Genomic DNA, 27,707 nt, shown 5'->3' on the forward strand with positions numbered 1-27,707 from the left:
TCATCCGTGAATTAGCATGAACTCGATCACAGTGTCGACCTGCGTTATTCAGCACAACACTCCTCTTTTAGCCAAAGACGTCGCTAACACGCCACAGCCCGGCGCGGTGGCTCTGTACCCAACCTGCATCTTCTGATCCTGAACCATTCCCGGTGGCAGCAGGGATTCTTTAACGGTGCCTGACAACTGAGACGCGCAAATTAGCCGTGGATCTCTGATGTTTTAGCATCTTTCACCACCTTCCGATACGATCCTTTAATTCTCTTTTGTGACTATGTGGGTGGAACTTTAAAGAGATTATAAAGATTCTGATGTGTCTATCGGGAACAACAGAAGGTTTATCCTAAACAGAATCTTTTGTCCAATTGGATGCAGACATGTGACCACGCAACGCAGCCGAACATCAGTGATATCTGTCAGTCAGAGATTTATCATTTTGATAGTTGCCACTTTGGTCGTTTTCTGAAACGTTTATGTTGCTGCTCGTCCATCCTCGCTGCTGTTCAGTGCCGTTTGTCGCCTGTCTGGCTGGTTTGGAGCTAACGGGCATTGATCTCTGTCGTCAGTGGTGAGTCAGAACCTGGTGACGGAGAACGTGTCTGTGGTCGAGGGCGACACGGCCATCATCAGCTGTCGAGTGAAAAACAACGACGACTCTGTCATCCAGCTGCTCAACCCCAACCGACAGACCATCTACTTCCGGGACATGAGACGTGAGTATCCCGCCTCTTTAGGGACCCCTGATCACTCATTCATTTCCTCTTCCTGTCAGTTTCACTGAGTTCCCTTTGATCCCATGCAATCGAACCTGATATCTGCACGTCTCTGGAGGTTCCTGCAGGGTTCCTCCACAAGCAGAGAGGGTAGTTTTCCAACAGTCTCAGCCTTGATTGAAGTATGCCAATCAGTATTCATCCATCTTTGTCCAGGGAATGTTTTCAGACACACATGGGATCCTCTCAACTCTTGTATCATCTTTAAATATCAAAATTCCACCCGACTCACATCATGAAGAAGCTGATCTGCCCATGCTTGGATGCTGTTGTGCTGGGGTGGACCTCCCACAGAGTCCCTATACAGGTCTGGGTTCCTCTGGTGCCACCGTGTCAAAGAAAATGACTGTTTTCATTGTAAGAAGAGCGACAGTCGAGCAGTCTGGCTGGTGAACCTGAAGCAGGTTCCTCCCCCTGGACACATTTAGCTGATTCTGGACTTCATACAGAGCTCCCGCTGCTGCTGGGTGAGTGAGTGAGTGAGTGGGTGAGTGGGGGGTTAAGGATGATAATTAGCCCCGCTCCACCCTCTCTCACCCACTCTGACACCCAATAATAAAGTTTTGATGTGCACCTCTCACAGAGCGGTGGCAGCTCTAATCACAATTGATTGCAGCCACTGAGACGAGGCGCTCTCATCATCTTCAGCTCTTTGTGGACGGACTCGTCCTCGGCTGAAGGGGGAAAAAAGAGAAAACTACTCAAAGAAAATGAAGACGAATCAGGAAAGAGCGGAGTAGAAAAGAGGCCAAAGAAGTGAAATAATGCAGGCGGCAAAGACGGAGAGAGGCATTAACAGGCGTATTGATCTGCCTCAGCTTGACCTGCTCACACTGCTGAGATGGTAACCGCTTCACACAAGAACATGTCTGAGTCTACGAATCCTCCCAGAACATCAGCACTTGTCTTTTAATGTGTGTCTTCTGGTCAGATCAGAGCAGCGGTTCAGAGTTTCATGTTTATTTACATTCAAACACATCCTATTTTCCTTAGATATACGGCATAATTAGGTGCATCATTTCCAACGACAGGGATGTCCAACGTGTTGACACGTGAGGTGGATCACGTGGCGTCTAAAAGTGGAAAGTGTGGACCTAGATCTGTGCTGACAGAGATGAAGGTCATCCTCACACCGTCATTCCGCATTACAGAGATGTGGAAGCATCTGGATTAATGAGTTCCCCTTAGGCCGAGCGAGACCTCTGCATGCGGAAAACATCTTAAAAAACGCATTAATGACATTATGCTTGTGTCTCTTTAGCTCTGAAAGACTCGCGCTTTCAGCTGGTCAACTTCTCAGACAACGAGCTGCGGGTGTCGCTGTCCAACGTCTCGCTGTCAGACGAGGGCCGATACGTGTGCCAACTCTACACCGACCCCCCGCAGGAAGCCTACGCCAACATCACCGTGCTCGGTACGACTGCCACATCACACAAACGCACGCTAATACAACGCTAACGGCTAACGTGCTTATCAACCACATGCTGAGCACCATTAGCAGGTCAATGGAACGGCAGAAACTCACATCGTGTTGTAGTTCCTCCAGGCAACCCGCTCATCGAGGCCCGAGACCAGATCCTTCAGGAGGGGAACCAGACCGAGATGACCTGCACCGCCATGAGCAGCAAACCAGCCGCCACCATCAGGTGGATGAAAGGAGACAAAGAGCTTCCTGGTGGGTCAAAGTTTCACTCCACAGGCGTGACCACGTTCCTCCAGGGGAACTCGCCACCTTCCGCGGTGTCAGAAAAGTTCTGTTTAACAACAGGAAACCGTTTCTCCACAGTTTCCTGTTCTTTTTTTCCAACATTTGACAAACAAAAACCTATCAGAAAGAACAAATCTGAAATTACTGACACACAGGAGCAGATTCTCCTCTTGTCTGTCTGTTCTTTCTTTCTCTGTCTCGCTTCCTTATCGCTAATGTTCTATTAATGCCGTCGCAGCTTTTTAACTCCTCCGACACGTTTCCAGCGAAGCCGCGAGATTGTGCAGTGCTGACCACGTCCTGTTGTCACGGCGACGACTTTCATGGCTTCATCAAAGCCAGCAGGGTCTCAGAAGAGTGTGCTGAATTCAGGGGGAACAGCCCCCTGCTGTGCCGCAGCACCTCTGAGGCCAAACTGAAAGACTTTGAAACGAAGCTCCTAATAAGAAGCGATGTGCAGCATCACCTCTGCTCTGCAGACCAGCTTCATTCTAACGAGGTCATCACGCCAGTGTTTAGATGCCGTGGAGATACTCCGTTTGAGAAGGTCCAAATGCTAAACTGACTGATGAAATAGGACAACTTTAGTCACGGCTGTGAGCACGTGTGCATCCAGGTTCGGGTGTGCCCGAGATAAAACAGAGAAATGCTGCCGCAGCTCAGACTTGGCGGAGAGGAACCGCAGGAGGTTCCTGATCTGGACTCATCATGCGTGGAGCAGAAGACAAAGCAGCAGGACTCTTTTACCCTCTCTGACCTTCAACTCATGAGTCAAACTTTAAGATCTGACTGTTCAGCGGCTTCCAGAACCTCAAGGCTAATGTGTCATCAGAAGTGTTTGTCCTGGCGCAGACAGGTCCACCTACTGCAGGTTCAGATCAGGGACCATTCTGAAGATCATGGAAGTCTGTAGAACAGTCTCAGGTCTTCCTCTCCTCACTCTGCCATCCATGTGCTTCTGCTTGTTCACAGGGAAACCCAGAGTTGAGCTGACCTATGATAAGATGTACACAGTGACCAGCCGGCTGACCTTCACCGTCGGCAGGGAGGATGACGGCGTTCCTGTCATCTGCATCGTGGATCATCCTGCAGTCAAAGACTTCCAGGCTCAGAAGTACCTGGAGGTTCAGTGTGAGTATCTCCGCTCCCACATTCTGATGCTTCAGAACCCTCAGAGGAACCAGAGGTGGAGTCAGAAACCAGCAGAGCTGCGCCTCCATTTCTGAAGGTCACATCCCATCGCTTCATTCTCCTGACTTCATAGATTGTGGACACGTTGGTGTTTAAGTTCATTGATAACCCGCAGGTGGACGACCAGAGCGTCCTCCTCTTGTTCATCTGTTCACCTGATTTTTCCTTCCAGACAAACCGGAGGTGAAGATCACGGTGGAATTCCCTCAAGGTCTGACCAGAGAGGGAGAGAACCTGGAACTGACCTGTCTGTCTAAAGGAAAACCTCAGTATGGCTCACACAACACACAACACATGATCAGCTGCAGTCAGTCAGGGTATTGTCGCGTTTCTGATGGTCTCCATTGGAGACGATGGTTCTAAAGACCACCAGAGGTCAAGCTGCTGAGGACGGAGAACTTCGGAGAAGAAACTATGATCAGACTTGGGTCCTTGGGTCATTTCCAATGGAGTTCTTTTGTTCCTTCATCTCCTCCTGATGGTTCTTTCTCGGATTCTCTTCCTTTCAGGCCACAGCGGGTCAGCTGGGTCAAAGTGGACGATGACATGCCGCCCCACGCTGTCATCATTGGAGCCGACCTTTACATCGAGAACCTGAACAAGTCGTACAATGGAACGTATCGCTGCACGGCCTCCAACTCAGTGGGCGAGTCCTTCGACGACTACGTCCTCTACGTTTACGGTACGTCGGTCCCAACTTAGTCAAGACTTTTACCTGCTGCCTTCAGACAGGCGGAATGTTCAAACCCGGTCATCCAAACTCCGAACGGACAAGAACTTGTGTGGGTCCTGCAGCAGGGTGCCACTGGTTCTGGCTGGCTGTGCAATAGTTCAGCTTCCTTTACCCTTGATCTGCATGTCAGTGGATCCTGCAACACTGACATGTTCCATGGAGGCTTCGCTCATCTTTTCTGTGGTTTGTGGGAGGGTCGGAGCTCGCGGAAATGCTGCTGCGCTGCTTCTGTTAGCGGTTCTGATCTGGAACAGGCTGGATCCAGGTTTGCTCTGATGACGGCTGCAGTTGCTTCTCGAACCACTTGTGTCTAATAAGACAATAACAAAGCCGTGAGAACCACAAGCTTCCGAGGAAACACCAGGTTGGTTTAGTTGAAACCCCTCATCACCCCTCATCACCTCCGTTCATCACCTCCCCTCAGCTGCTGTTGTAGGCTCTCTTCTGATGCGTCACCTTCCCTTCATTGGTGTCAGTGGCAGCGTGTTGAGGAGGGAGCTGTTGAGCTCGCTTACGTGTCAGGAGACCTTCGTGAACTCGCTCTCTGCCACTCTATTCCTGACGGTCCTCGGGAAACACCAGAACATCAAACAGCCTCTTTACCAGCCTATTTTTTTTTCTTTACTTCTATATTTGACTGAGCTGTTGACTCTAATGTTCTCAAACGTCTGCTGGACTCTCGACGCTCTTGATGGGAATAAAACGGGCCAAACGCCGTCGCCTCACCGTTTTTCACATCCCGATGTTGAATCAAGCCAGGACCAAGATCCAGCAGCGGCACAGAGGTGTTCCACCTGCAGGCGAGCGGCAGGAATCAGGCAGAACAGCTTTATGGCCTGTTCCAGCTGAGGGAATTCAGCAGTTTACGGCTGCACTTGTTTCAGCCCGCGCCGCCGTGCAGCCAGTAAAACTGCAGTCCTACATGCACCATCACATAAAACGGCAGTAACATTAACGACACGCTCCTTGTAAGCGCTGTAAAAAGGCACCTCCTCCGTAGTCCGACTCCCCCAGTTCCAGCTTCCTTCACCTACTTCGGTGTTTCCGTGTCTTTAAGTGTCGTCAAACCTCCCCGACTGAACAAATGAATCGTCTGTGCGACCTCAGCTGTTTTTTTTTTCCACCCCTTTCTCAGTGCATCATGGGGGTTCTGCTTTGGTGTCAGCTGGTCACTCCCCCAGAGGAGATTCTGTGGAAGTCGGTCGGCAGAAGGCGGGAAGCGTGTGTCCTCCTCCGTCTTTTGTGTGCTTCATTTCTTTTATGGCTCCATATTGTTATGTTCGAGCGTCACTTTTTCCCTTTTTGTTGTCGCTAACGGTTACTCGCCTCGCAGACAGTAGGGATGCGCAGGCGCCTTCCTCAGACAGCGGCGTGTGTAACAAGCCGTGCCAGCGACTGTTACTAATTACACATTTAATCACTCCCAACAACCCAACCACTCGCCAGGGTTGTCAATACTTTATGTCAGAGCATCAAAGGAAGGAGCCGCCGCCACCGCCTGCGATCAGCTGATGGGTGTGACACGTGTTGCGCCGTCATCGTTTTGTTCTCCTGTGTATTATTTAATCACACGTCATTTTTAATTCATCATTTCACTGCCAGTTTCTTTTGACATTCTTTTACTCACCGCGCCACCTCCCTGTTTGTGGTCTTTGTCCTCTCGTCCAGATGCCCTCACCACCACCCCCTTACCCACCACCACCACCACCGCCTCCACCACCACCATTCCCAGCATCATCTCCTCCTCAGAGGTCCATCAAGGTACAGTATCGGCCTCACATCACGCGCCTCCGTGTCTCGCCGTGTCATCCGTGGTGTTGTCATCGCCGGCAGCCGTGTTGGACGTTCCTTTACAGGTCTGGCGTGTTTGTCAGCCAACGTTGCTGATTGGTCAGGTGGGAATCGCTCCTACACGTGCGTCATCCAGTCATCAGTGAGGAGATGTTTGAGCAGAGGACGGAAGTTCAGCCTCATATTGAAAAAGTGGAAATTAATGAATTTTGGACTTGGCTCTCTCCTCCAGTCCAGTAGGTGGCAGTATCACACAGGAACAATTAAAGATGAAGAGTTTTAAAACTGCACATCAGATTGTTCACATCGGTCCTTCATCCAGGGCGTTTGTAAAACAAACCTAAACCTCTGGTAGACGAATAATAAGTAGATAAATATTATAATATACACATAATAATATATTCCAAATTCCTGGGTTATCAAGTTTGTAGCCTCCAAAAAGAAGCAGATCTGGCGCATCAATCATCAAGCCAATAATGTATAAATCATCAAGTGCTGATGAGGGTTAGTCTGCTGTGTGATTCACCTGTGGACACACAATGAAGTGGACGTCTGGAGGATGTCAGAAACGCAGACTTTGTGTCTGATTGGAATCAATAATAATCATCGGTCATCAGTGATCACTGAAAAGAAAACTGACGGGGGTCTTCGCCTGCTGCCGCAAGCAGCTGCTCGCCGGGTCACCGCCAGACTGATGGCGTCCTCGTGACCACGGGCTCCCGCTGGTGCACAGGAACGGGATAATTATGATTGGTTATCTGTGTTCAGATGTCATGTCTCAGCCAGTCACCCAGGGGATGACGGGAAGTTCGGAGCGTCTGTCTGTGAAGGACACTGAGGACAAGGCCAGGATCTGGAGGAGGGCGGGGCTAGGAATTGGACAGCCAATCACCGAGCAGGCCGCCGCAGGGTCACTGAGACCAGCGTTCCTCCAGTTTTAGTCAACATCCGATCACAGGATCACATCGGGCGGATTGATAATCTGATGACAGGATTATTAACCTGTATGTTTCCAGATAAAAATGAAAAATAGCACAATGACAGTCGGAGGCAAATCTGAGATTCTAAACAACACGGCTTTTAAACTGTATGTGTATGTGTGTGTGTGTATTTTCTTTCAGTCACATGTCTGTGTCATGTTCTGGTCTTCTGCTGGCTCATGGCTGTTGTTTGTTTCCTCCCCTGCTTCCCCTCCCTCCTTCTTTCTCCTTTATTTGCATGCCATTCCTCCCGTTCCGCACTTCCCTCAGATTCTGCGCCCAGCACCGAACCTGCGGCTCACGGTTCGTATCTTTATTTCCTCTTTGTCTCTTTGATTTGTGGCTTTGATCTTTGCTGCTCGGCTGTTTGCGTTTGCTCCAGAGTGTGTACCATGTGGCACGCCTCGCTTCCTGTTCACCACAGTTTACACTATTACAATGTTCTGATTCAGAGCCAGGAATCCTTTGGCAGCAGGACTTAATGGGCGGCGACAAGCAACAACGTGTTGCTGCCGTCTGGGGTTGCTAGCCGTCCCGTAAAACTACAGTCGTCCTTTATTTGTTCATTAAATGTGGCATTTTTCTCCCGTATTTTTGAAAATCCATGTTTTTATTGCCGCTGTCAGCCCCCTGGAAGGAGCCTCTCATTGACCATTATGTTGCCGCGTCACTGTTGCTACGAGAACGTGGATCTCTTGACCTGCCGACATTTAACATCCATCCAAGTTTCGAGTCCGTTTCGCCGACTGTATATAGTGACTCATCAGTATTCACTTCCTGCCAGCAGACTCGTCACCATAGTTCCTGCTTGAAGAAAAGATTTCTGTGACCTTTCTTCCTGTTAGCATCTTCATCGCCGATAACTGCACTTATGCTGAGGAACATGGATCACGTTCAACATCTAAACTGTGCCTCTGCGTCTGCAGCTGCTGGTGATTCTGGTTCCTCTTGGGTTTGGCTTGATGTTACTACTGTATGTAGTAGCCTTATTAGCAGCGTGACCATCATGACTGGTTCCATCCAATCTCCTTCTTTCTCCAGCTCTTGCTGTGACGAGCTCTCGGGGACCTTTCTTCGAGTAGGTGCTGACGCCAGTGATGACCTTGATGGAGAATTTTCAGACTGTTACATCAAAGGAGAAAAGCGTTCCTAAAGTGGATGTTCAGTATGGATTTACAGTATATCCAATGGTGTCCGAATCAGCTGGCCACAGAACAACAGGCAACAGTCGTGTATAGACATTTCGTGCGGAGTACCACAGGGGTCGGTATTAGGGCCCACCCTGCTGCCGTCTCCATGGCATGTGTTGAACCTGCTGGTTCAGATGTCAAGCGGTTGCTGAATCACCACTAGAACCATCTGTTTGTTCTGCCTCACGAGGAAGAAAGCCGATGCATCCGTTCGTCTTCATCTCTGGGCTGGGATTGGGATTATTGTGGAGGGTTTATCCAGGGTTTATCTGTTGTCAAAGGAAGCAGAAAAATCAGAACTCCGCGTGTGGCCCTGCTTTCTCCTACCCTCGGTTAAATGAATTTGATCAATTCTCTGCAGCTGTCCGGCGAAGCTCCATCACCCTGATGGAGCACACGCCTCCTTCCTCCCCCGGAGTCCACATTAACATGGTAATAGGGAGGTGTGTTAAAGTGCAGCTTCAGCTTCTGACACCAGTGAATTGGGTGTCAGAAGGAGTCCTGCTGGCTTTAATTGAATCTGCCCTGGACTTTAAAAAGGAGCCGTGAAGTCAAACTAGCCTGAGAGATCCATCTGGTCACGTTTTGTTGACTTTGACGGATCACTCGTCGTCGATTCCAGAAGGTCACTCGGGTCGGGAGCGCAGGGCTCAGCTGATGGGCCCTTTCCTCTGTCCCTCTGTTATAAACTGTGGTCTGACAGGCTGATTTTAGAGCCGAATTGACTGCTGACCTCACTTTCTTCAGACTTGAGTAGGGACAAAAACTCATCAGTGTTGCCTTCATGGTGCCGCAGGTCACATCTGAGTCAAAACGAAGGCTGTGTTGGTGGATGAGTGTCCACCACGTGGACTTAGAACCAAGCGCTTCACAGCTCCGCGCAAGGTGGTTCTGCTTTTGTCAGCTTTTTAAAGTAGAGAAATCAAAGAAGCAGACACGCCAGCTCTGCAGGCCAGGAATCAGAACCTTCATGAGAGGAACAAAACACTGGCGCAACACAGTTTTACCGGGCGAACACCCAAGATCAATCTGGGCTTGATCTTCTGAAGTGGTTCCTGATTATAAAGACTTTGGTTGGTTTAGTGACTGGCTGAGCTGAGCCGTTCTAACATCGTGGCTTCTTTCCTTTACCTTCAGATTCACGAGCTGGAGAAGGAGCTGCCAGAGCGATGGACCACGCTGTGATTGGAGGAGTCGTTGCAGTGGTGGTCTTCGCCATGCTCTGCCTACTCATCGTCCTGGGGCGCTACTTTGCGAGACACAAAGGCAAGTCCTGGTTTGTCCTTACAGAACACTGATTCAACAAGGGAGAAGAGCGTGTGGGTCAGGACCACGGTTTGGTTCTGTAAAGCTACAGGACGGCAGCTGAAAATAAGGGGAACGCTCCAGTCAGACCTTTCCAACGATGAGGAATCCGATGATGACGCGTTCACCGCTCCTGTGCTGTGTTAATGCCATCAAGACATTAGTTAATCGACCAACGTTCTGCATCAGTGTGTAGATAAAAGTCAGCTCAAATCTTCAAGCGTTTGATTTTTGGTGATTTAAAAAAGCTGAGCTGGATGTTTTCCCGCTCGCGCCCCCTGATTAGCGGCTCGATTTGTCTCTTCAGGAACTTATTTCACGCACGAAGCTAAAGGCGCGGACGACGCGGCCGACGCAGACACGGCGATCATCAACGCCGAGGGAGGTCACACCAACTCGGAAGAGAAGAAGGAGTACTACATCTAATCAGAGCCGGAACCCTCGTTCTGGTTGCCTGACGGACACCAGGCTGTGTTTGGGCTGGGGGGGGCGGGGCGGGTCAAAGGAGGGATCCAGTAGGGAGGGTCAACGAGTTTCAAACGTGGTTTTGAGCCGCCGTTTAGTCTAGTCTACAGGTGTAGATGGAATGTGTTTGTGTAAGAAGATTCAAAGTTCTAAATAACTAAAATCGGAGGGGGGGTGGGAGGGGCTTCTGGTTGGGGTGGGAGGGGCTTCGGCTGAGGGTGGGAGGGTCCACCACAAATCACTGTAGAGAGCTTCACGATTCAACCCCTTCCTGACTGCTGGTACGAAGTTTCTTTTGTTCAACCATCTGCAGAAAATTCTGTGCCTTGTTCTATCCATACTTTGGATTTCTGTTGAACCTCACAGTTCCTGGTTCATTTTTCCCGCTCCTGATTATCCGTGAGCCGCCAGAGGGAGGAAAGCCTTCAGTTTGTCTCAGGCGTGACCTTTGACTTCTGACAGCTCAAAAACAGCATGACTGGTTCAAATATCATATCGTTGTACATAGATTACCCACACACACGCACACACACACACAGAGATGAACAAAAGGAGACGTAAATTGTTTTCAGTGTCACATCTCACCCTTTTCATTTTCTTTCACCAACTTTTATTAACTTTTAATGATCAAAGTTCTGGTCGTCACAGTTTGCTGCAGCAGATTCCTATTGAAGAAATTAACAGGCCTCTTTTTTTTGTGCAAACTCAGCATTTCGGTGTGACTTTTTGTAAAACCAGCAGACCCAAATCTGTTCCGTTTGTAACTTTATTGACCCCGACCCAAACCTGAACAATCCAGTCCAGCGGCGGCTCCGTGTGGGCGCACAGCTGGACTGGACTCTCTTGCTGGAGGATTGTTGTGAGTTTGGTCTAAAGTTTAAAGCAAAGAAAGGAGCAAATCTTCCAGCTTCCATTTCCATCCGTCTAGTTCTTCCATCCTAGCTCAGATCACCAGGCAGAACCTGGACAGAACATCAAACCCGAGATCCTTGTGCATGTAAGGACGTGTTCACGCAGCAAGGAAGGTGTCCAAGAACGATCTCGACGTTACACTGGGATCCTCCTGGTTTCCCTGGTTTTGCATCCAGCCTCTGTTTTCACTGGTTTGACTGGTAATGTTTAGAACGCTGTATTTCATCTGAATTGTTCTTGTGCATAAAGTTCTTCCCATTCTCATCCTTGTTTGAGCTTTAGGAGTGTGAGGTGCTGCTTGAACACCTCCGGTGGTCTTTCAGGCGCTGGTCAGTGTCTCCGCAGTTCTGCTCGGGATCCATCCATGCTTCTGCGTAAATTCCTCCCGTTTTTAGCAGTTCCGCCATCGCGTTCCGCCGTAGATGGCGTCCAGGCGTCTTCTGGCCTTTTTTCCCCCCTTCTGTTGTGGAGTGAAACATGAGAGTCAAGAACCCTTTGAATTGACCCCAACGCAGAAGTAAATGTTTCCCTGTAGGATGTTTGTGTGTTTTCTATCAAAAGCCAAGTGAAGTAACAAAGAGGAACAGCGTCATTCGCCCGAGAGAACGCCTCTCCTGGCTGCTGAGACTCAGGTAGAACGCACCGTTTAGGCCCCTCCCCTAAAGCGACCACGCTGCCTCCTCGTCCATCGCTCAAACTCCTTCCGCGTGTCACGGCTCCGCATATGTGTTGTGTATGTTTTCTGTATGTTCCCTCTTTGGTGCACTGTAACAGACGTGTTGGTATTGCTTTGTGTTGACACGGGCCAGTTTTAGGAATGACGCGGGATCAGGAACCTCCCACTGTTCCGTCGCTCTGTGGTTCTTTCTGTCTCTCTCCTGTTCTTGTATTAACAGAGTTCCACCTGCCGATACACATTTTGTATTGGTTCATAAATAGACATTTTTACAAAAAAACAAAACAAAACAAAGAGTTCTTGTCTTAATAAAACACAAAAGAAATCAATGTTGAACATCAGTCGTCTGGGTATCATTTTTCAGTCTTAATGTCCGTGAATGAAAGACCCCGTTCCGACGGTTCCGGGCAGGATCGTGGAAGTCCAAGTCTGAGACTTGCATCTTTTGTCTGAAATGGTTCGGATGTGTTTTATTGACATTTAGAGAATTAAGAATATCAAGCTAATGAATCAGATGTGTCCTCCAGACCAAGGTGACTTCATCACAGCAGGTTGATTTATAGGCCCCGCCCCTTCCCCTCTCAGCTCCCAGCGCCGCAGCAGCCGGGATTCATTTGTCTTGCTGATTAATGATGAGAAGCATATCCTCCACAACAGCAGTAAATTAAATGAGACTGGGAGCAGAGAGAAAGAACATCAAGCTCCATTCATCCCAATCAAATTTCACAGCAGACCCGATTCATCCTGTTGGCGGCTCCAGAAACGCTCCAGTCATTCCCACACTCTCAAACTGGCAGTCAGGAATACCATCAGGCAGCTTTCCATCATTTCAATGCTTTTAGAGATTTCTGGTACAAGATTAGGACACGCCCTCTGAAGGGAACAGGCCCCGCCCCCTCATCAGTCAAGGCAGACCAAAAACGAGAATTTCTTCACTTCATATCTTCACATAGTTTTTCTTTTCCCGGAGGCCATTTCTGGTCGTTGTTTGTCTCTTGTTTGTTTAAAACCCGATTCCTAAAGCGGGTTTTAAGCTTTTGTTTGAGAACAAGCGGAAACTAAAAGGAGGAATCTGTTAATTACAGAAAACAAGCTCTTCCTTAAACACCTTTTCTTCCTTCATTAAAAATAAACCCTTTAACCTCCATTAAGTGTGATTACTTAACATTTATCTCCAAATACGGCTGCAGCTCGATGAGACGTTCACCGGGCAAATTAAGAGATTATTAAGATCCTGATGACCTGGATGAGTCTTCAGACGATGCTGTGCTGTATTTAATTATCTTCAGGGACAGAGTTCTCCCAAAAAGCAACTGGTTGTTGGCTGACGCGGCTACAGGAGCATCATCACATCATCCCGCAGCACAAATGTGAGCAGATCATAGCCAGAAGCGCTAATAACAGATAATAACAGGCACCACCTCCATACTGGGCTGTGCAGCAACGGTGTCCAAGGTTACACACACACGCACGTGCCTCCAGCAGCTGCTGGTTTGCTAACCAGCAGGCCTGGGCACCGTAATAAGATGGCACATGGGCGGTTTGTCCATGTTAGCCTGCTGGCCGGAGCTGCTCTCTGACAGGTGTGGCCACCTCATTCTTTTTGATTTTCCACTGCAGCTTTAGAGGAGTGTGAGGTTTGCTGCTGCAGAGCACTTCATTAAAACCAGGCACACGTCATCTGCGGGGTGGGGGGCAGCGTGCTAATCAAGCCTGCTCTGCATCCAGCTCTGCGAGGGAGACTCTAGTGAGGTCCTCAGTGGACCTGAGGCTGAGCAGCTGATTGATTCGGATGCTTGGAGAGCGTACTCTCAGGAACAGTCCTTCCTGTCATGAATATCCACGACAAGGCTGAGGGCATGAACACAACCCGCACACGTGATTTTGTTCTTCATCATCATCTTTAGAACCCTGCAGGCATTCAGAGTGATGGAACGTTGGACGGATTTGGGCTCTGGTCAGGTTGGATTTTTCATTTATTCCAGTTTAAGAGAACTGCAGATGTATGTTTCAATACAAGATGCTTTTTTAGCCTACTGACTGATCATCTAAATCCTGCTTGGTCTCTGTTGAGGCAGCGAAGATGATGCTCAGCGTCATCCTGGAGTAGAAACCACAGAGGTTCTCTTAGTGTCCACATTCACATGAGAAATAGGCAGGAGCAGAGGTTCCTGCTGGTCCAGGTGATTCACAGAGGCTGGGAGCGCGCCGCTGCCTCTGAATCATCAAGTCCAGTCTGGTTGTTTAAAGCTCCTTGATGTAATGATGTTCCGCTCAGCTCAGAGTGCATCTAACAGCTCCTCCAGCTGCTGTCTGAGATAATGGTGCTCTGGGTTCTCCAGGAGGATCGGCTGGCGATCACAGATCCAAACCAATCTTCTCGCCTTCACTCTTGGACAAACAGCTACAGTTCAGGAGGAGAGCACGAGTCCATCCCAGGAATAACAGCACCTCCTCCATCCTGAGCGCTCCACGGGCCCGGTCCACTCACTTGAGTCAGGGTCGTTCAGACTTTAGCTGTGCAGTTATTCCAGGTTATCCTGAAGATGATCTGACAGCTGTTGCTCTCCAGCTGTGGTTGAAGCCTCAGATTGTGTCTGATTGTTGTCTAACCAGCAGAGGCAACAACAGCAGATTGTGGTGACTGACAGTGCGGTAAAGATAAAATAGTTGACACATGCGCCCTAGTGTCTAGACTGGATCGAGCCTGAAAACGGCAAAACCCTTTGCTGATAGATTTTGGAGTTATTTGTTATTTTAAAACACGTTTCAGATTAAATGGTAAGAATGGGAGTCCTGGTCATTATATATTTAACCACTAGGTGTCGCCGTTTTGTCTTGTAATTTGCTAGCTAAAAATGGCAGAATTCTTTGAACATCTGGGATTAAATCCGGATTAAAATTCCTGTTTCATGAACCAAACGATAAGATAAAATGTGTTTCAACAAGATGGCACTTTGATTATATATGCAGGCAGTAAAGATTACGCTTCCAACATTCCTGTTTTTTATTAGTTTTTCCATTATTCCTCCCTGCAAATCAAGCTTTATTTCCAGAAACGTCATGTGTTACTGCACTCAAATAATGGGAAGACAAAAACTAGAAAGATAAAAAATATTGTGCTGTTGGAAAATAATGACACAACTATAACAGAATAAAATGATCCATAAATGAAATCTAGATTTCACAGATTAATTATTGTGTTCTTTAAATAAAGGAAAATAGTCTTTTATCAGAAATGCCCAATCGTAACCATTAAATTATATTTGAGACGGAGCTCTAGTGACACCTAGTGGATAAAAAGCGCATCTTCAATTTCGCTAAATTTAAAGTTAAATTATAACTTTATTCTAGTAATTATAATTATATAATAATGATAAATTATTTGTTTTCAGATTATCAATCAGATGCAGATTTTTTTCACTTCATTTATTGAAATGTTTTGTTCAGTAATCAGATTAGATCAGATTCAATCATTATGATTGACATTAAAGTTAAAATAATGAAGCGGTATCATTACAGATACCGTTCTGGTCTGTTCTGTGTGTTTGTGCTGTCTCGGTACCGCCTCACTGCTCGGTATCGATCCATGTTCGTGTTTCTGTCCCACCATGACCCGATGGTCTAATTGGCCAATCAACGTCAACAAAAGACCTGCCGTGATCACAAGCGACGCGCTTATTGGCTGATGTGGCTGCGACGTCACGCCCAGCTCGTCTGTGATTGGTGGATGGTTTCCTTTAGTTGAGTGGACTTTGCTGGACCCCAGAGCCGAAACAGCGACCACAGGCAGGTAAGAACACAAAGCAAAGAGCCGAAAAGTTCGCCAAGGTGTCACCGCGCTGTTCTTGTTACCATGGAGACACGGACACAGGACCCGTGACGTTTTTCAGTGTTTATGATCAATGACATCTTCAGATTTCCACGCGGATGTTCAGCATGACGTACATTAGTTCTACATTGGTCTGCTCCAGTGTCTAACGGCACCTTTATTTGTCATTGATTATGAGCAATTATCTAATGTTGCAGCACAAATTAAAGTGCAAACCGGTTTATTTAACTAATACTGCATGTTTGTATTTACAATAGTTCAAACAAGTATAGTACTGGTGTTTTTGCAGTTAGCAGGTATCAAATGGAAATGGAGGATGTTGTTTTTCAGCAGATATGTTAGGATAGAAGATATGATGACAGTTAGGACCAGTTTGTGGGCTCAATAGTAATCACAGAGGCGCTTCGGCCTCATTAACAAATGGAAATGCTTTTAAAAATGCTGCTGTTGCGTTGAAATGGAATGAAATGTTGAAATGGAATAACTGTGATGTTCCTGCAAAGGTGCCCTTTGAATCAGCAGTGTGGTTCCCAGTCCCACCTCTAGAACACACATCAGTAGGTCTGAGGGGTCCCTCAGCTGGTCCAGTACCACTACAGTTAGTGCAGAATTTATACAGAGGTTCATGATGCTTCAGTAAGCCTACCGGTGCTGCCTTACTTACAGAACATTTTCATCCTTCTGGCTGCTGTTAAATCAGCTTTCTCATCACACTCTTTTTGTTAAGTAACTCAAAATCAGACTTTACTGTCATCATCTGTAACAACCAGGCATTATATTTAGAAGAATCCATCATTATTAGACTGTTATTCTTGTGCAGAACCTATGTGTTGGGGACTTAAACTACATGCACATAATTACAATTTGCTGAGGCCTGCTGGTAGTTAAACTACTTATTAGGTCATTTTGTTTTGTAGCTTCACTGCTTAATATACAAACTACTCCGACCAAAAGCATGTGATATTTATCATCTAAGGAAAAGACCTATATGTACATTTTGTCATTTACCATTATTGTGTTCCACATCTCTCTTTGACAAAAAGGCATAATTAGTGTCCTGCCGTGCCAAGTTCAACCCAGGCCTCCCAGCCAGCGCAGCATGTGAGCAGCCTTTCAGTGCTGGCAAAGATGTTTTAGAGCCAAACAGAACGGCTGCCTGAACAAAACGTCCTGAGGCTTCAAGGTGTCACTTCAACAGCCTCTGAAGTCCCTGTTCTGAATATTACTGTTGAAGACAACGATCGAGAATATGCAATATTTTCTTACCTTTTTTTACAATTGAGAGGACTGGTGCCTTGCTCAAGAGCAGCACTCCTCAACATCCTCAGCATAAATAAAATAGTGATAGATTAGGAAGAGAAAAGCAGATTGTGATAAGCGTCAGTTAAATTAAACACGCAGTAGCAGTACATATAGTACAGAGTTTACACAGTTCGCACTGAGTCTACAATGAATAAAACTAGAATCGCAGTTTAATGAGCTGCCAACTGGGACACAAAACAACTGAATATTCTGTTAGTTCTGTGCACTAATCAGTAATCATGGAAGGCCTGAGAGCATTTGATATCTCTGATTGGTCACAGATGCAGCCATGGATCTGGTGTTGAACGTCGCCGACCACTATGTCCTCACGCCGTACGTGTACCCGGTGTCCTGGTCCGAGGACGGGGCGCTGCGACAGATCTTGAGTCTGCTGGTTCTCACCAACATGGGCGCCACCGTCTTGTACCTCAGCCTGGCGTCGTTCAGTTACTTTTTCATCTTTGACCACAGGCTGAAGAAACACCCCCATTTTTTACAGGTAAAATCCCGCGTTAACTATCTTCAATTCCTTCTGGCGTGGGTGTAAAGAACTAAAGCTCAATAACAAACATGTCAGCCCGGCTGAAGCCGTGAGTCAACACTAACCCTAAACGCACCAGTGTGATCAATGATCCTGGAGTGAGCTTCACCTCACGTTTACAATCAAACCCGATGAACCCGATAAACACATTTTTACGTGAGAACAGAAGAACAGAAGAAAATCACTGTGTGGGTCTTCCGTGAATTTAAACGCTATTGTGTTCAAATACGTATTTCCTCCCCAGAACCAGGTTCAGCGGGAGATCCGCTACGCCCTGACGTCTCTGCCCTGGATCAGCATCCCCACCGTGGCCTTGTTCTTCGCCGAAGTTCGAGGCTACAGCAAACTGTACGACAGCATAGAGGAGTATCCGCTGGGTAGGTCGGCGCACGGCCCGTTGTGTTGGTGTTCCTGCTGTTCATGCTGGTGACGGTGATCCACTGTGATCTGTCAGGTTGGCCTGGGATTTTCATCAGTATGATCTCCTTCCTGTTTTTCACCGACATGTGTATCTACTGGATCCATCGCTTCCTTCATCACAAGCTCATTTACAAGGTGAGTGAGCAGATCAAAGACTTGCCCGCTGGTTCTGCATGTGTGTGTGTGTGTGTGTGTGTGGGGGGGGGGGTGGGGGGGTTGGTTGCAGTGGTCTCTGCCCAGAAGTAAGATGTAATCCTGTCCACGTGTGTCGGAACACTCCCTCAGTCCTCATCAACCTTCTCATACCACTAGTTCACACACTTCTTGGTCGGGGGGGGGGCTGTCTCTTCACCAAAGGTGTGCAAACAGGGAGCGGATCTGGGATCCAATGGATCACAGTGTTAAACCACCAGATCCCGGTTTTACAGGATTAAAGTAAAAATGTGAATTTGTGTGAAACTGAAAATGTGTGCGTTTGTTGTGTCCACCAGCTGTTTCATAAACCCCACCATATATGGAAGATCCCCACCCCCTTCGCCAGCCACGCCTTCCATCCAGTGGACGGCTTCCTACAGGGCCTCCCGTACCACATCTACCCATTCCTCTTCCCCCTCCATAAGGTTCTGTACCTGGCCCTCTACGTTTTCGTCAACATCTGGACCATTTCAATCCACGATGGCAACTACCGCGTGCCCGCCGCTCTGACCAGTGTCATCAATGGCGCCGCCCACCACACCGACCACCACCTGTTCTTTGAGTACAACTACGGCCAGTACTTCACACTGTGGGACCGTTTGGGGGGCTCGTACCGGCACCCATCGGCCCTGATGGGTAAAGGTCCACAGAACCAGATCAGTGAAGGATCCATCTGTAAGGAGAAATAACTGTCGGAGAAAGAACTTGTTGAGGAGCGTTTTCAAATGCAACACGGGCCATTTAAGATAAACACAGAACGTCTGAGCCGCAAAGGTAAATATCACATGTTGCAGAGTTTCAGATTAACACAACAGAACGTCTCATTTCTGAAAACTTTCAGAAGTTTCTTATGTTTTTAAACCAAGAAAAACTGGCTTAGTCAGCAAAATAAACTGTTTGGGATCCTTAAGGGTTTTTAGATTATCCTGGCCAAAGGGAAGAAAGAGTTTCTCTGGTGCAACAGCGGCGCAGTGTGGTTGTAACCTTCATGTTCTGTGACTGTGAGGATGGTGGATGGGACTTAATGTGCTAATAATAATGGAGTTCTAGCTTTAGTCTGGGAATCGTCCAGGTTCTGTCTTTACAGACCTGGACTCAGATTTATTGCTTGTCTTGAACTCGTGCTTTCATCAAACTTCTTGTTTGTCTATATTGTTGCTTTTATTAAAGTTTCTCTCTGACCTTCAAACTCTATTCTTTCATTTTTTTGTCAACGTTCTACCTCTTCACAGAGAGAACCGAGGCCGATGTTCTGGACGATCAAACAGACACACAGCAGATTTTTGTCTGCAGGATTGAGATCATTTTCAGACTGATGGCGCGGCGGAATATGTTTGGACTTTGATTTATTGTTGATGTTCTACGGTTCTTCTGATAAACTTCAGATTACACAAGCCCTGAACTGACAAACACAAACAACAAATGTTCCACACATTATGTTCTGAAGGCCTGAGGTTGCATTGACCTTTGACCTTCCTGATGTGCTGTCAGAAGCACCACCTTGCCCACAGAGGAGAATTAGGTTCACCATATTTGGTGTAAAAGGTATGTTTTGGTTTCCGATTCCACCAGATTTGATCAATCCCAATTCAAGATAGACTAATGAATAAAGGAGGAATGAATTCTGACTGTTTCTTCATGGGAGAAAAATACAACTCACTTTTGTTATTGTTGCCTATATTCTTAATAAATCTTCTAAGCTCTTGATCTGTGTGGACAGGTGGATTGTGTGGCGTCACGTGTCAACCGTGTGAACGCGTTCCCCTTTAAAGGGTCTGACGTCCACCTCTCACGTGAACCACATCACGTGGACCACACTTTAACCTGCACGTTTTTGAGAATATCGTCACTAAAACGTTTAGATTTATTCTCACTTTGAGGTTTACATCGTGATTTCACAGCATGCCTAATCTGACCGATCTCCTGTAAATATTCTAAAGAGAATAAAGGGACGTCAATAGATGTAAAATATCGCGAGAGCTGCCAGAACACATTCAAAACACGTCAGTTCCGCTGAGGTGGGCGTGTCTTCCAGGTCTAAAAACAAACATCGGTGAGGAGCTTGAGTGTCGGTGAGTGAACCTCAAAAAAGGACTCCTGAAGGTTAAAAAGTCGGGTCGGTTCGGTGGGTCAGTACCACCACTTGGTTCACATAGCCTCCGTGGCTCTTGTCCACCATCTCGCTGTAGGTTGGAGGCGTTTCCGCCGCGTTGTTATCAGTTGTTGTCGATATGACAGTTCAAAAACGATCGATGTTGGCTGTGAGTTCGGGGTCGGTTCGGTCGTAAACGCTGTCGTCTCGGTGGCTGCAGGACCTACTTTAAACAACTACCATTTTATGTTGTTTGCCTTATCATTTCCAGGTTTGCTTTTTGATCTAAACTCGAACTTTTTGTCCTTTATTAGGAATGTTGATCACCGTTCGACTCGGTTTCCTTAGATTAATTAAAGGATTTTTGTCTAAACACGCACTAAAAACATCTGAAAGTAAAGACTGATAATAACAGAAGTAATGCTGATCATTCTCGGGATTATTATTACTATTTAAGCTGCAGCTGAAGGGTTCTGACCCAGAACCTGGTCTGTTTTTGTTTTTTTATCTTGTCCCTGTCACATACTGATGTCCCTCCTTTTGATTTGATGAAGTTGTTGGTCTGTCACTTTTGTCCACTTTCCAGCCGATCTGCTGATCTAACCTGTGGGAAAGTCCTGGTTCTTCTGGTTTGAGCTGCATGGAACGTACATGTTTTACCATGTTGACGTGGTTGGTCTTTACGGGCCTTGTGTGAAGGCTTCACCTTCTCTGTCTCTGGTTCAGCTGAAGACCAGCAGTAAAAACATGTAGCTCTGCAAATGCCTCATCGAGGAACCATGTGTGTCTTCTGAACTGGACCTTTGACAGATTTATTCAGCAAAAATCCAGTTCTGATCATCTCACTTGGGGTTTCAGGATCTGCAGCTCTGATAGTTGAACTATTGTCCTTCTGCTCACAGACATGGACTCGTCTTCTGACGAAGAGGAGGGCTGCACCTTTGTCCATGTCCTCAGTGACAAATACAACCCTGACAACTACCCCTACGGTCAAGGCGTGATGGTTCTGTCCAGCCCCCCAGGATCACCTGTGAAAGGTGAGGCCTTGCTGTCCAAATGGTCTCAGAAATAACAGCTTTAAGCAGCTGGAAGTAAGTGAGAAAACATTTCTACAGATCACCTGTTCTTGCCCAGCACGCTGGTTCTGGATAAACGTGGGATCAGTAAAGCCGGGAATGGGTCGTACATTGCAGCCTTCTGTGCCCACGTGGTGGGGCTGGACCTGTCCCAGAACCAGCTGAGCGACTGGGAGGAGGTGGGAGTCTGTCTGACACCTGAGCGATGAAGTGATTTCATTCACATTTTCATGTTTGAATCATGAACCTTGAATCATGAACCTTGAATCATGAACTGGACAAACGAGGAGATGATTGCGTTTAATTGCGGGTCCGTTTTCGCGTTCAACCCCACAGAATGTTGTTTTCCCACTGGGACAGCAGAGGGCGCTGTAGAACATCAGCTCGTTCAATAACTAGAAGCTTTTATATTTGTCAGATCTGCACCATCGTGTCCAACGTGCCCCATCTGGACTTCCTCAACTTAAGCATGAACCCGCTTAAGGGGACAGTGTTGGAGCCGACCACGGCCGACATCTTCTGTCACATCCGCAAGCTTGTTCTTATCAACACACATGTCACCTGGGACACGGTGCACGCGTTAACGCAGCGCATGCCCGAGTAAGTGAAAAAGTGTCTTTGTTAAATGAGAACAGGTGGAAACGAGAACAGGTAAAAAGACTCAACTCTCACTCTGCTGTCGTCCAGACTGGCGGAGCTCTTCCTGTGTCTGAACGGTTACGGCTCTGTGTCAGAATCCCAAATCACCTGTCCCACGCTGCACCTGCTGCACCTGACCGACAACCAGCTTCGAGACTGGACCGAGGTCCGGAAGCTGGGTGCCATGTACCCGTGCCTCGGCAGCCTGGTGCTGGCCAACAACCACGTGACCTCCGTGGACGACGCCGGGGAAACGTTCCCCAACCTGCGCAGCATCAACCTCAACAACTCAGGTCTGGCCCGCTTCTCCACTGCTCTATATCGCAGAACCCACCGCGGCGCCACTGACCTCCCATCCCATCTTTTCAGCGCTCAGTAAATGGGAGGACATCGAGAGGCTGAGCTTCTTCCCCAAGCTGGTGGAAATCAAAGCGCAGGGAATCCCTTTACTGCAGCCGTACAGCACGGACCAGAGGCACAGTCTCCTTCTAGCACAGTGAGTCCCCCCTTCAGACCCCCCCCCCCCCCCCCCACAGTGAGACTGGGCCCTTCCGTCATCAGTAATCAGTCGTCCGTGCTTGTCAACCACAGGCTTCCCTCTGTGATGGTGCTGAACAGCAGTGTGGTGTCAGAAGGAGACAGAGAGTCGGCCGAGAGGTTTTTCATCAGGCACTACCAGGACTGTCCCCATCAGCAGCTGCCTCAGAGGTAAAGCTTGGTTGGTATTTACCCGCACCAGTAACCGTGGCAACCGCCACCCGAACAGCTGTGTCGCGGGTGGACAGGCGGTTTAAGCAATTCTACTTGAATACCTGAGCGACTTCATTCCACTTAACCTGAGCAGAATGTGGGAGGGAGGCTGCTGAAGGGAGGTGTGGTCTCTGACCTTCGGGACACAATGGTGCCAGTCTCTGCTCGTCAATGAGGCCTCTGTGCTGCGCCTCCTCTGATTGGTTAACTGATACACACTGGAGCGGCTTGACTTTCCTGCCTCAGCCGAACGGATCCATTTCTGTCAGTTCAGACCGAAATTCATCACATCTTCATAAAAGCACTCAGTCAGTCAGTCAAGGCCTGGTTAAGCCGCCTGGTGGCTCCATTTGCAGGTGGCACACTACTCAACAGGATGTGAAGGCGTGTGTGCCCGACACATTCTCCCCTGCACTATTTGGTGTAAAGACAGGGGGCGGTAGAGATACATCCTATAGGAACTAGTAGATCAGGCTAAACAACAGTTTTTATGGATTTTGAGCAGACAAGAAAAGGTCTGACTACATGTCAGCACAGGCTGTCCTCCCTCTCGTTCATCCATTTTGGACTGAGCGGCGTCAACACGACACAAAATTCTGGAGGTACCCCGACCGCAAGGTTCCAGCACCTGCATCTGTCACCGGGTGCACAGTTGAAGCAGGAAGGTTCTGAGCTTTTTCAGGAAGATCCATTTTCTGTTGGCTAGAATACTGGCTCGGAATGTGCTTCTCTTCCTGAATGAGGGCGGTCAGCTAAAAGGAACTATCCTTTATTGAGGAACGTTGGGATGGACAGACCCACAAACTGGCCGTGTGTGTGTGTACGTGTGTGTGTGTGTGCTTTGATTGGTCCAGCTGTTACAGTAGCTTTGAAAGCTCGGGCCTTTTCTCCTGGATTTGATTTAATGGCTGCCTGGTTCTTATCTGGTTCCCCTGAGGAGGCAGAGAATGTTCTCACGGGCAAAATCAGAGAACTGGCTGTACGGAGACGTGATTCTATTTGCCCCTCCTTACCTGCTCTTCACCACATTTCCTGTTCCTGCGAAACAACCCTTTTACTCTGTTTTCTTCATATTAACCTCACTCAATCGGATGATATTTTATTTTTGAACCCCGTTTGTTAGCTGCTTCATTAACACACTCTTTGTTAATCTCACCTCTTGTGTTCAGGTATCATGTCCTGGTATCAAAATATGGACGCCTGGCGCCGCTGGCCGAGGTGGACCTGACGCCTCGCAGCACACTGGTGACTGTCCGCTGTGGCGACCGCGTGGAGGCCGTCAGCCTGCATCTACAGCAGACTGTCATCGACCTGAAGAAGCAGCTCAAAGGACTTCTGCAGCTGCCCCACAACGGGATCCGACTCTTCCACATCGACCCTGAGATGAGCTCGGTTCTGGGACCAGAGGAGCTGAGATGCGGGTCCCGGGCCCTCCACTCCTACAGAATTCGAGAAGGCAATGAAATTCTGGTCGTACCCAAAGTCAAGGCTCGCTGCAGCTCATCAGGTCTCTGATGTGAAAAGATCTGGACTCAATGGGACATAAATGAGGGGTTCTGGTGGTTCTGGACTTTGACCAGATACTAAAGTTTGACTTTTTAAAGCTAAAAAGGGTTCTTTAATGGTGAATGTATCAAGGTTTGTCGGTTCATAAGTATATGAGCACAGAGGAGGATCAGGTCATCTTCAAAAGGGTTTTTAATCTTTCATCTCCCGCTTTGTTGGTGTTGGTTCTACGTCGATCTGGGTTTTATTCTGGGATGGCGGTGTTGGTGCCTGGACTGCAGCCAACATCTGATTAATGAACATTTACAACTGTTGACGACACAAAAAAGACTAAATGACAGAATCTCCCCAGAACCTTTGAGGAGCACCATGATGTTTTGAAGCTCAGCTGTCCGGAACATCCTCCAGTTTCAGTGACCCCTTGTTACTCTGCAACAAGAGACCCGGGTATAGCTCGGTTCTGGGATGCAGCCATGCATCCTCGGGTCACTGCTGAGCTCTGAGGAATAAGGCTGACGGTTCTGCTCTGCGAGGTAACTCCAGCTGCCGTGTCAGCACGGTTTCTGCCTCATGTTCTGGACTCCACTGGCTCATGCTCATGAAGGTCCAGTGTGGCTCTGACCCTGACCCTGTTCCTGGAGACACTCTTCATCCACACACACCTTTTCCACAGATTCTTTCCTCTCCTCTACCTCCTTCCACGAGTCGTGACCCGTTAATGTGTCTTCACGTGTTTGACGCGATCTCGTAGATGTTTTCTCCCAGTTGTTCCTCAGAACTTCTTCCTGGATTAACCACGCCCACTTCCCATAGCCGACCAATCGCACAATAGCTGTGGGTGCACATGCATGTGATAGCGCCTGTTGCAGCTGTGCCAAAACAGTCGGGTCACTGGATCCACACCCTTGCACGCGTGTGTGAATTGGTGTTTGACCATCAGATGGTTCTGTGTTGTCATGCATGCTGGGATATGTGATGTAATGAGATTACTTTGTGGGGGGTGTAAAATACATCATGTCTGTTTAAAATCATTTAAATCTGCAGAACTTGTGATGGAGAGCTGAGAGGAATGTTTGGGCAAAAGGTTTCATTTTCCTCACCTTCATCTATTGGTTCAGCTGCTGGTTTATTTATTTTCTCTACTAAATCTATCGTCTATAATATAATCTTGGGGCTTCCCCCGTGTTTGTCATTATTTGAAGAAATAAATGCTCATAAACTGAGTTTCTCTTTTTTTAGTTCTTCAGAAAGAAAACAGTTGAAAATTTAAATGATGAAAGGTGCTGTGAGCCAAAGAGAAAAGTCATCCAGAACAGCCAAGGAGAACATCCGTCTTCTGGTGGTTTCTGCTTCTCCTGAAGCACCAATAGAACAGAACAAATCAAATCTCCTGATCTAGGAATAAACATCAACTCTGAGGATTCAGGGATGATGCCGTGGTTCGATTCCCTGCCTGAGAGCCGTGGATGGAGGTTACCTACGTATTGTACATGTCCTGAACGTCTGTTGGTGGTGAAGAAGGTGGACCTCTGTAGATTCTGTGTGTTCTGGCAGCCGTCTTTATTCCATTCCATAGGTGTCAGGTGTTGTGTTGCTGTTCTAATCCTGTCTTAAATATCAGTGTATCGCCCACCCCCCACGGGTGGTCCGATACCCCCCTTCCCCCATTTCTGAAGCTGTCTAGATGTTTAGAGACAGAAAGGAATTTGGACAGAACCAGTCTTCATTGTTGCAGTTGCTGCTCAGCAGGGAGCCGTTTACAAAGGCCAGAGTTTGTGTGACCGTCGTGACTGGAGCAGCCGTCAACATGACACGAACATGCAGGTTGTGTGTTCTGGGCGACATCAGCTGATCCAGAATCTGTATTCAGGTTCTGAGCCTCTCCTTAAACATCTCACGTCTCAGCGAAAGTCAATGAAAATGGTGCTCTTGAATGCATCATCAGGGTGGAGCTGACACTCATGTCACGTCGTGGAAACTGGACTCTGAGGTGAGACCAGTATGTTGAAGTGGGATGAAGGGCAGGAGGCCTGAACAGGTCCTATTGTGTCCTGATGGTAAAGGAGTCACTGGGGTAAAAAGGTTTGGGTTACTGGAAGGAAGTTCAGCGCTGTGAATAAGAGTGGGGCAGAACGGAGCCAACCATCAACCCCTCTGTGGATTAGGTGACCGCCACAGAACGGCCAGTCAGGACCTTCTTTGTGAAGGTCAAGCATGATGGGTTCTCCTAAACTGGTGGTGCTGGATACGCCTACTCTGTTCCCACACACAAACCATCTGCTGCACAGACACATTTCATGGTGAGACCAAGCGGTCCCGTCTAAAGTGAGACATTCTGTCCTGTCTGAGTTACTGGTTTCACACTTGGTTTGGATTCAGACATGTTTCCGGCATGACAAACCTCGTGGGTGTCCCCACAGAAATGTCAGACCATGTTTCATGAAGGGAACCAAAGACACCATCCAGATGGTCCTGAACAGCTGGTGAAGGGAAAATGCATTCTGGGAAGAGGAAGTTGTTTGGATGTTGGAATGATCTCCTCAGATCATCATGATATGATCTCACTGGAGCTCTATGAGCATGAGATGTCCCTGAGACTTTAACCAGACTGAAATGACCTCTGACCTACAGGTGAGATCATCTTTTCAAGGTCCAGTTACACGTTTTCTTTGTCCTGTCAAAGAACCAGTCTGGTCCAGACAAAACCACAGGTTAAAACCCTGTAGTATCACTTTAAACCAGGATGAGGAAGCTGGTCTCACCCAGAAGGTCACCTGGAACTGGTGAGGCTCTGCGGAAAGCCTCAGTACTGGTTAATGGGAGCCCGGGGCCCGACCTGGAGCCTTTCACACATGCTGCTCCTCTCCTCTCCAGTTACTCCCACTGTCCTCTGATGACAATGAGGTTCAGCTTCCCAGACCCTGTCAGTGTAGATCCATCTGAGATTCCCTCGCATTATCTCTGCAGCATCTGTGGAAGTTAAATGTCCTGTGAAACCTGGTAAATGAGGCTGTTCCTCACAGGAACAGAGAAGGTCCAAAGTTGATGTTAATTCTGTAACTCTACAAGTTCGGGGATGCCTTTTCCCAGAAATACTCCCAGTCGGACAACTTCCATCGGACTCACCGGGACTGAGGTCCCAAGATCTTCATCGTCTTTGGTGAAGAAACATCTCACAGGACATCTGATAACCGTCAGACATCACTGAAAAGCATACAAGAAGGTTCCGGCCACCACCAACCTCAAAGTGTGAGGGAAGGTCTGAAAGATTAGATCTTGACAGGTCTCCTGCTTATGATCAATAATCTATAATCAATAATCTGCTTTGCTGTGATGAAAATTAATTCTGTCCTCCTGACGTAATCAGACGATCCATCAAACTATTTTCGAATCATTTCATAATTCATTTCAGATTTCTTCCTCCATCTTGGTGAACTCTCCTCCATCATCCTTTCACTTGTTTCCAGTTTGTTCTGATCTGTGTGATATTGATCTACTGTTGATGATTTTATTGATCTTCGTCACTGATCAATTGGGTTCTTATATTTGTTACTTGGTTCAGTCCTGCTCTCTCTGCTTCTCTTCCTCCTAAAGAAGTGGTTTCCACTCCTCCTCTTCCTCAGATTCCTC

At 47.7% G+C, this 27,707-nt stretch overlaps 3 protein-coding genes across 8 annotated transcripts in view; all 3 read left to right on the forward strand.

Moving 5' to 3' along the window:
• cadm1a (cell adhesion molecule 1a) overlaps positions 1-12,060 on the forward strand; it is an 82,506-nt gene extending 70,446 nt beyond the window's left edge. The window contains exons 3-12 of one of the 4 annotated variants that reach the window (XM_029848007.1): positions 567-713; positions 2,035-2,187; positions 2,311-2,448; positions 3,454-3,612; positions 3,845-3,941; positions 4,182-4,354; positions 6,074-6,166; positions 7,447-7,479; positions 9,504-9,632; positions 9,979-12,060. In XM_029848007.1, coding sequence (XP_029703867.1) covers positions 567-713; positions 2,035-2,187; positions 2,311-2,448; positions 3,454-3,612; positions 3,845-3,941; positions 4,182-4,354; positions 6,074-6,166; positions 7,447-7,479; positions 9,504-9,632; positions 9,979-10,097 — 1,241 coding nt within the window. In that variant the 3' untranslated portion in view covers positions 10,098-12,060. The remainder of the gene's footprint in view (positions 1-566; positions 714-2,034; positions 2,188-2,310; positions 2,449-3,453; positions 3,613-3,844; positions 3,942-4,181; positions 4,355-6,073; positions 6,167-7,446; positions 7,480-9,503; positions 9,633-9,978) is intronic. The other 3 variants (XM_029848008.1, XM_011611311.2, XM_029848009.1) reach the window with 3 other exon arrangements.
• A 3,305-nt stretch (positions 12,061-15,365) lies between these two features.
• On the forward strand, positions 15,366-19,203 carry sc5d (sterol-C5-desaturase). Its single transcript, XM_011611310.2, has 5 exons — positions 15,366-15,517; positions 17,140-17,357; positions 17,644-17,776; positions 17,854-17,954; positions 18,311-19,203. The coding sequence occupies exons 2-5, from the start codon at positions 17,148-17,150 to the stop codon at positions 18,701-18,703; spliced, it is 837 nt and encodes a 278-aa protein (XP_011609612.2). The 5' UTR covers positions 15,366-15,517; positions 17,140-17,147; the 3' UTR covers positions 18,704-19,203.
• Positions 19,204-19,979: 776 nt separating this feature from the next.
• LOC101066890 (tubulin-specific chaperone cofactor E-like protein) lies at positions 19,980-25,311 on the forward strand. Of its 3 annotated transcripts, none has more exons than XM_003970968.3 (8): positions 19,980-20,086; positions 21,009-21,143; positions 21,222-21,361; positions 21,601-21,782; positions 21,870-22,114; positions 22,191-22,317; positions 22,413-22,529; positions 23,741-25,311. In XM_003970968.3, the coding sequence occupies exons 2-8, from the start codon at positions 21,011-21,013 to the stop codon at positions 24,084-24,086; spliced, it is 1,290 nt and encodes a 429-aa protein (XP_003971017.1). In that variant the 5' UTR covers positions 19,980-20,086; positions 21,009-21,010; the 3' UTR covers positions 24,087-25,311. The 3 variants fall into 3 exon arrangements, with proteins under 3 accessions (XP_003971017.1, XP_011609611.1, XP_029704509.1); XM_011611309.2 differs by lacking the exon at positions 19,980-20,086 and adding an exon at positions 20,095-20,199; XM_029848649.1 differs by lacking the exon at positions 19,980-20,086 and adding an exon at positions 20,258-20,377.
• Positions 25,312-27,707: the final 2,396 nt, after the last annotated feature.

This window comes from Takifugu rubripes, chromosome 15 (genome assembly GCF_901000725.2).
Source record: "Takifugu rubripes chromosome 15, fTakRub1.2, whole genome shotgun sequence".
Classification (NCBI taxonomy): Eukaryota; Metazoa; Chordata; class Actinopteri; order Tetraodontiformes; family Tetraodontidae; genus Takifugu; species Takifugu rubripes.

Excerpts from the sequence above, each read along its gene's own strand:
- sc5d (XM_011611310.2), top strand. The coding sequence starts at position 17,148 with ATGGATCTGGTGTTGAACGTCGCCGACCACTATGTCCTCACGCCGTAC. Across the intron at positions 17,777-17,853 it reads CATAGAGGAGTATCCGCTGG|GTTGGCCTGGGATTTTCATC; the intron begins GTAGGTCGGCGC and ends GTGATCTGTCAG. Across the intron at positions 17,955-18,310 it reads ATCACAAGCTCATTTACAAG|CTGTTTCATAAACCCCACCA; the intron begins GTGAGTGAGCAG and ends TGTGTCCACCAG.
- LOC101066890 (XM_029848649.1), top strand. The coding sequence starts at position 20,353 with ATGTTGTTTGCCTTATCATTTCCAG. Across the intron at positions 21,362-21,600 it reads AGCTGAGCGACTGGGAGGAG|ATCTGCACCATCGTGTCCAA; the intron begins GTGGGAGTCTGT and ends TATATTTGTCAG. Across the intron at positions 22,530-23,740 it reads CATCAGCAGCTGCCTCAGAG|GTATCATGTCCTGGTATCAA; the intron begins GTAAAGCTTGGT and ends TCTTGTGTTCAG.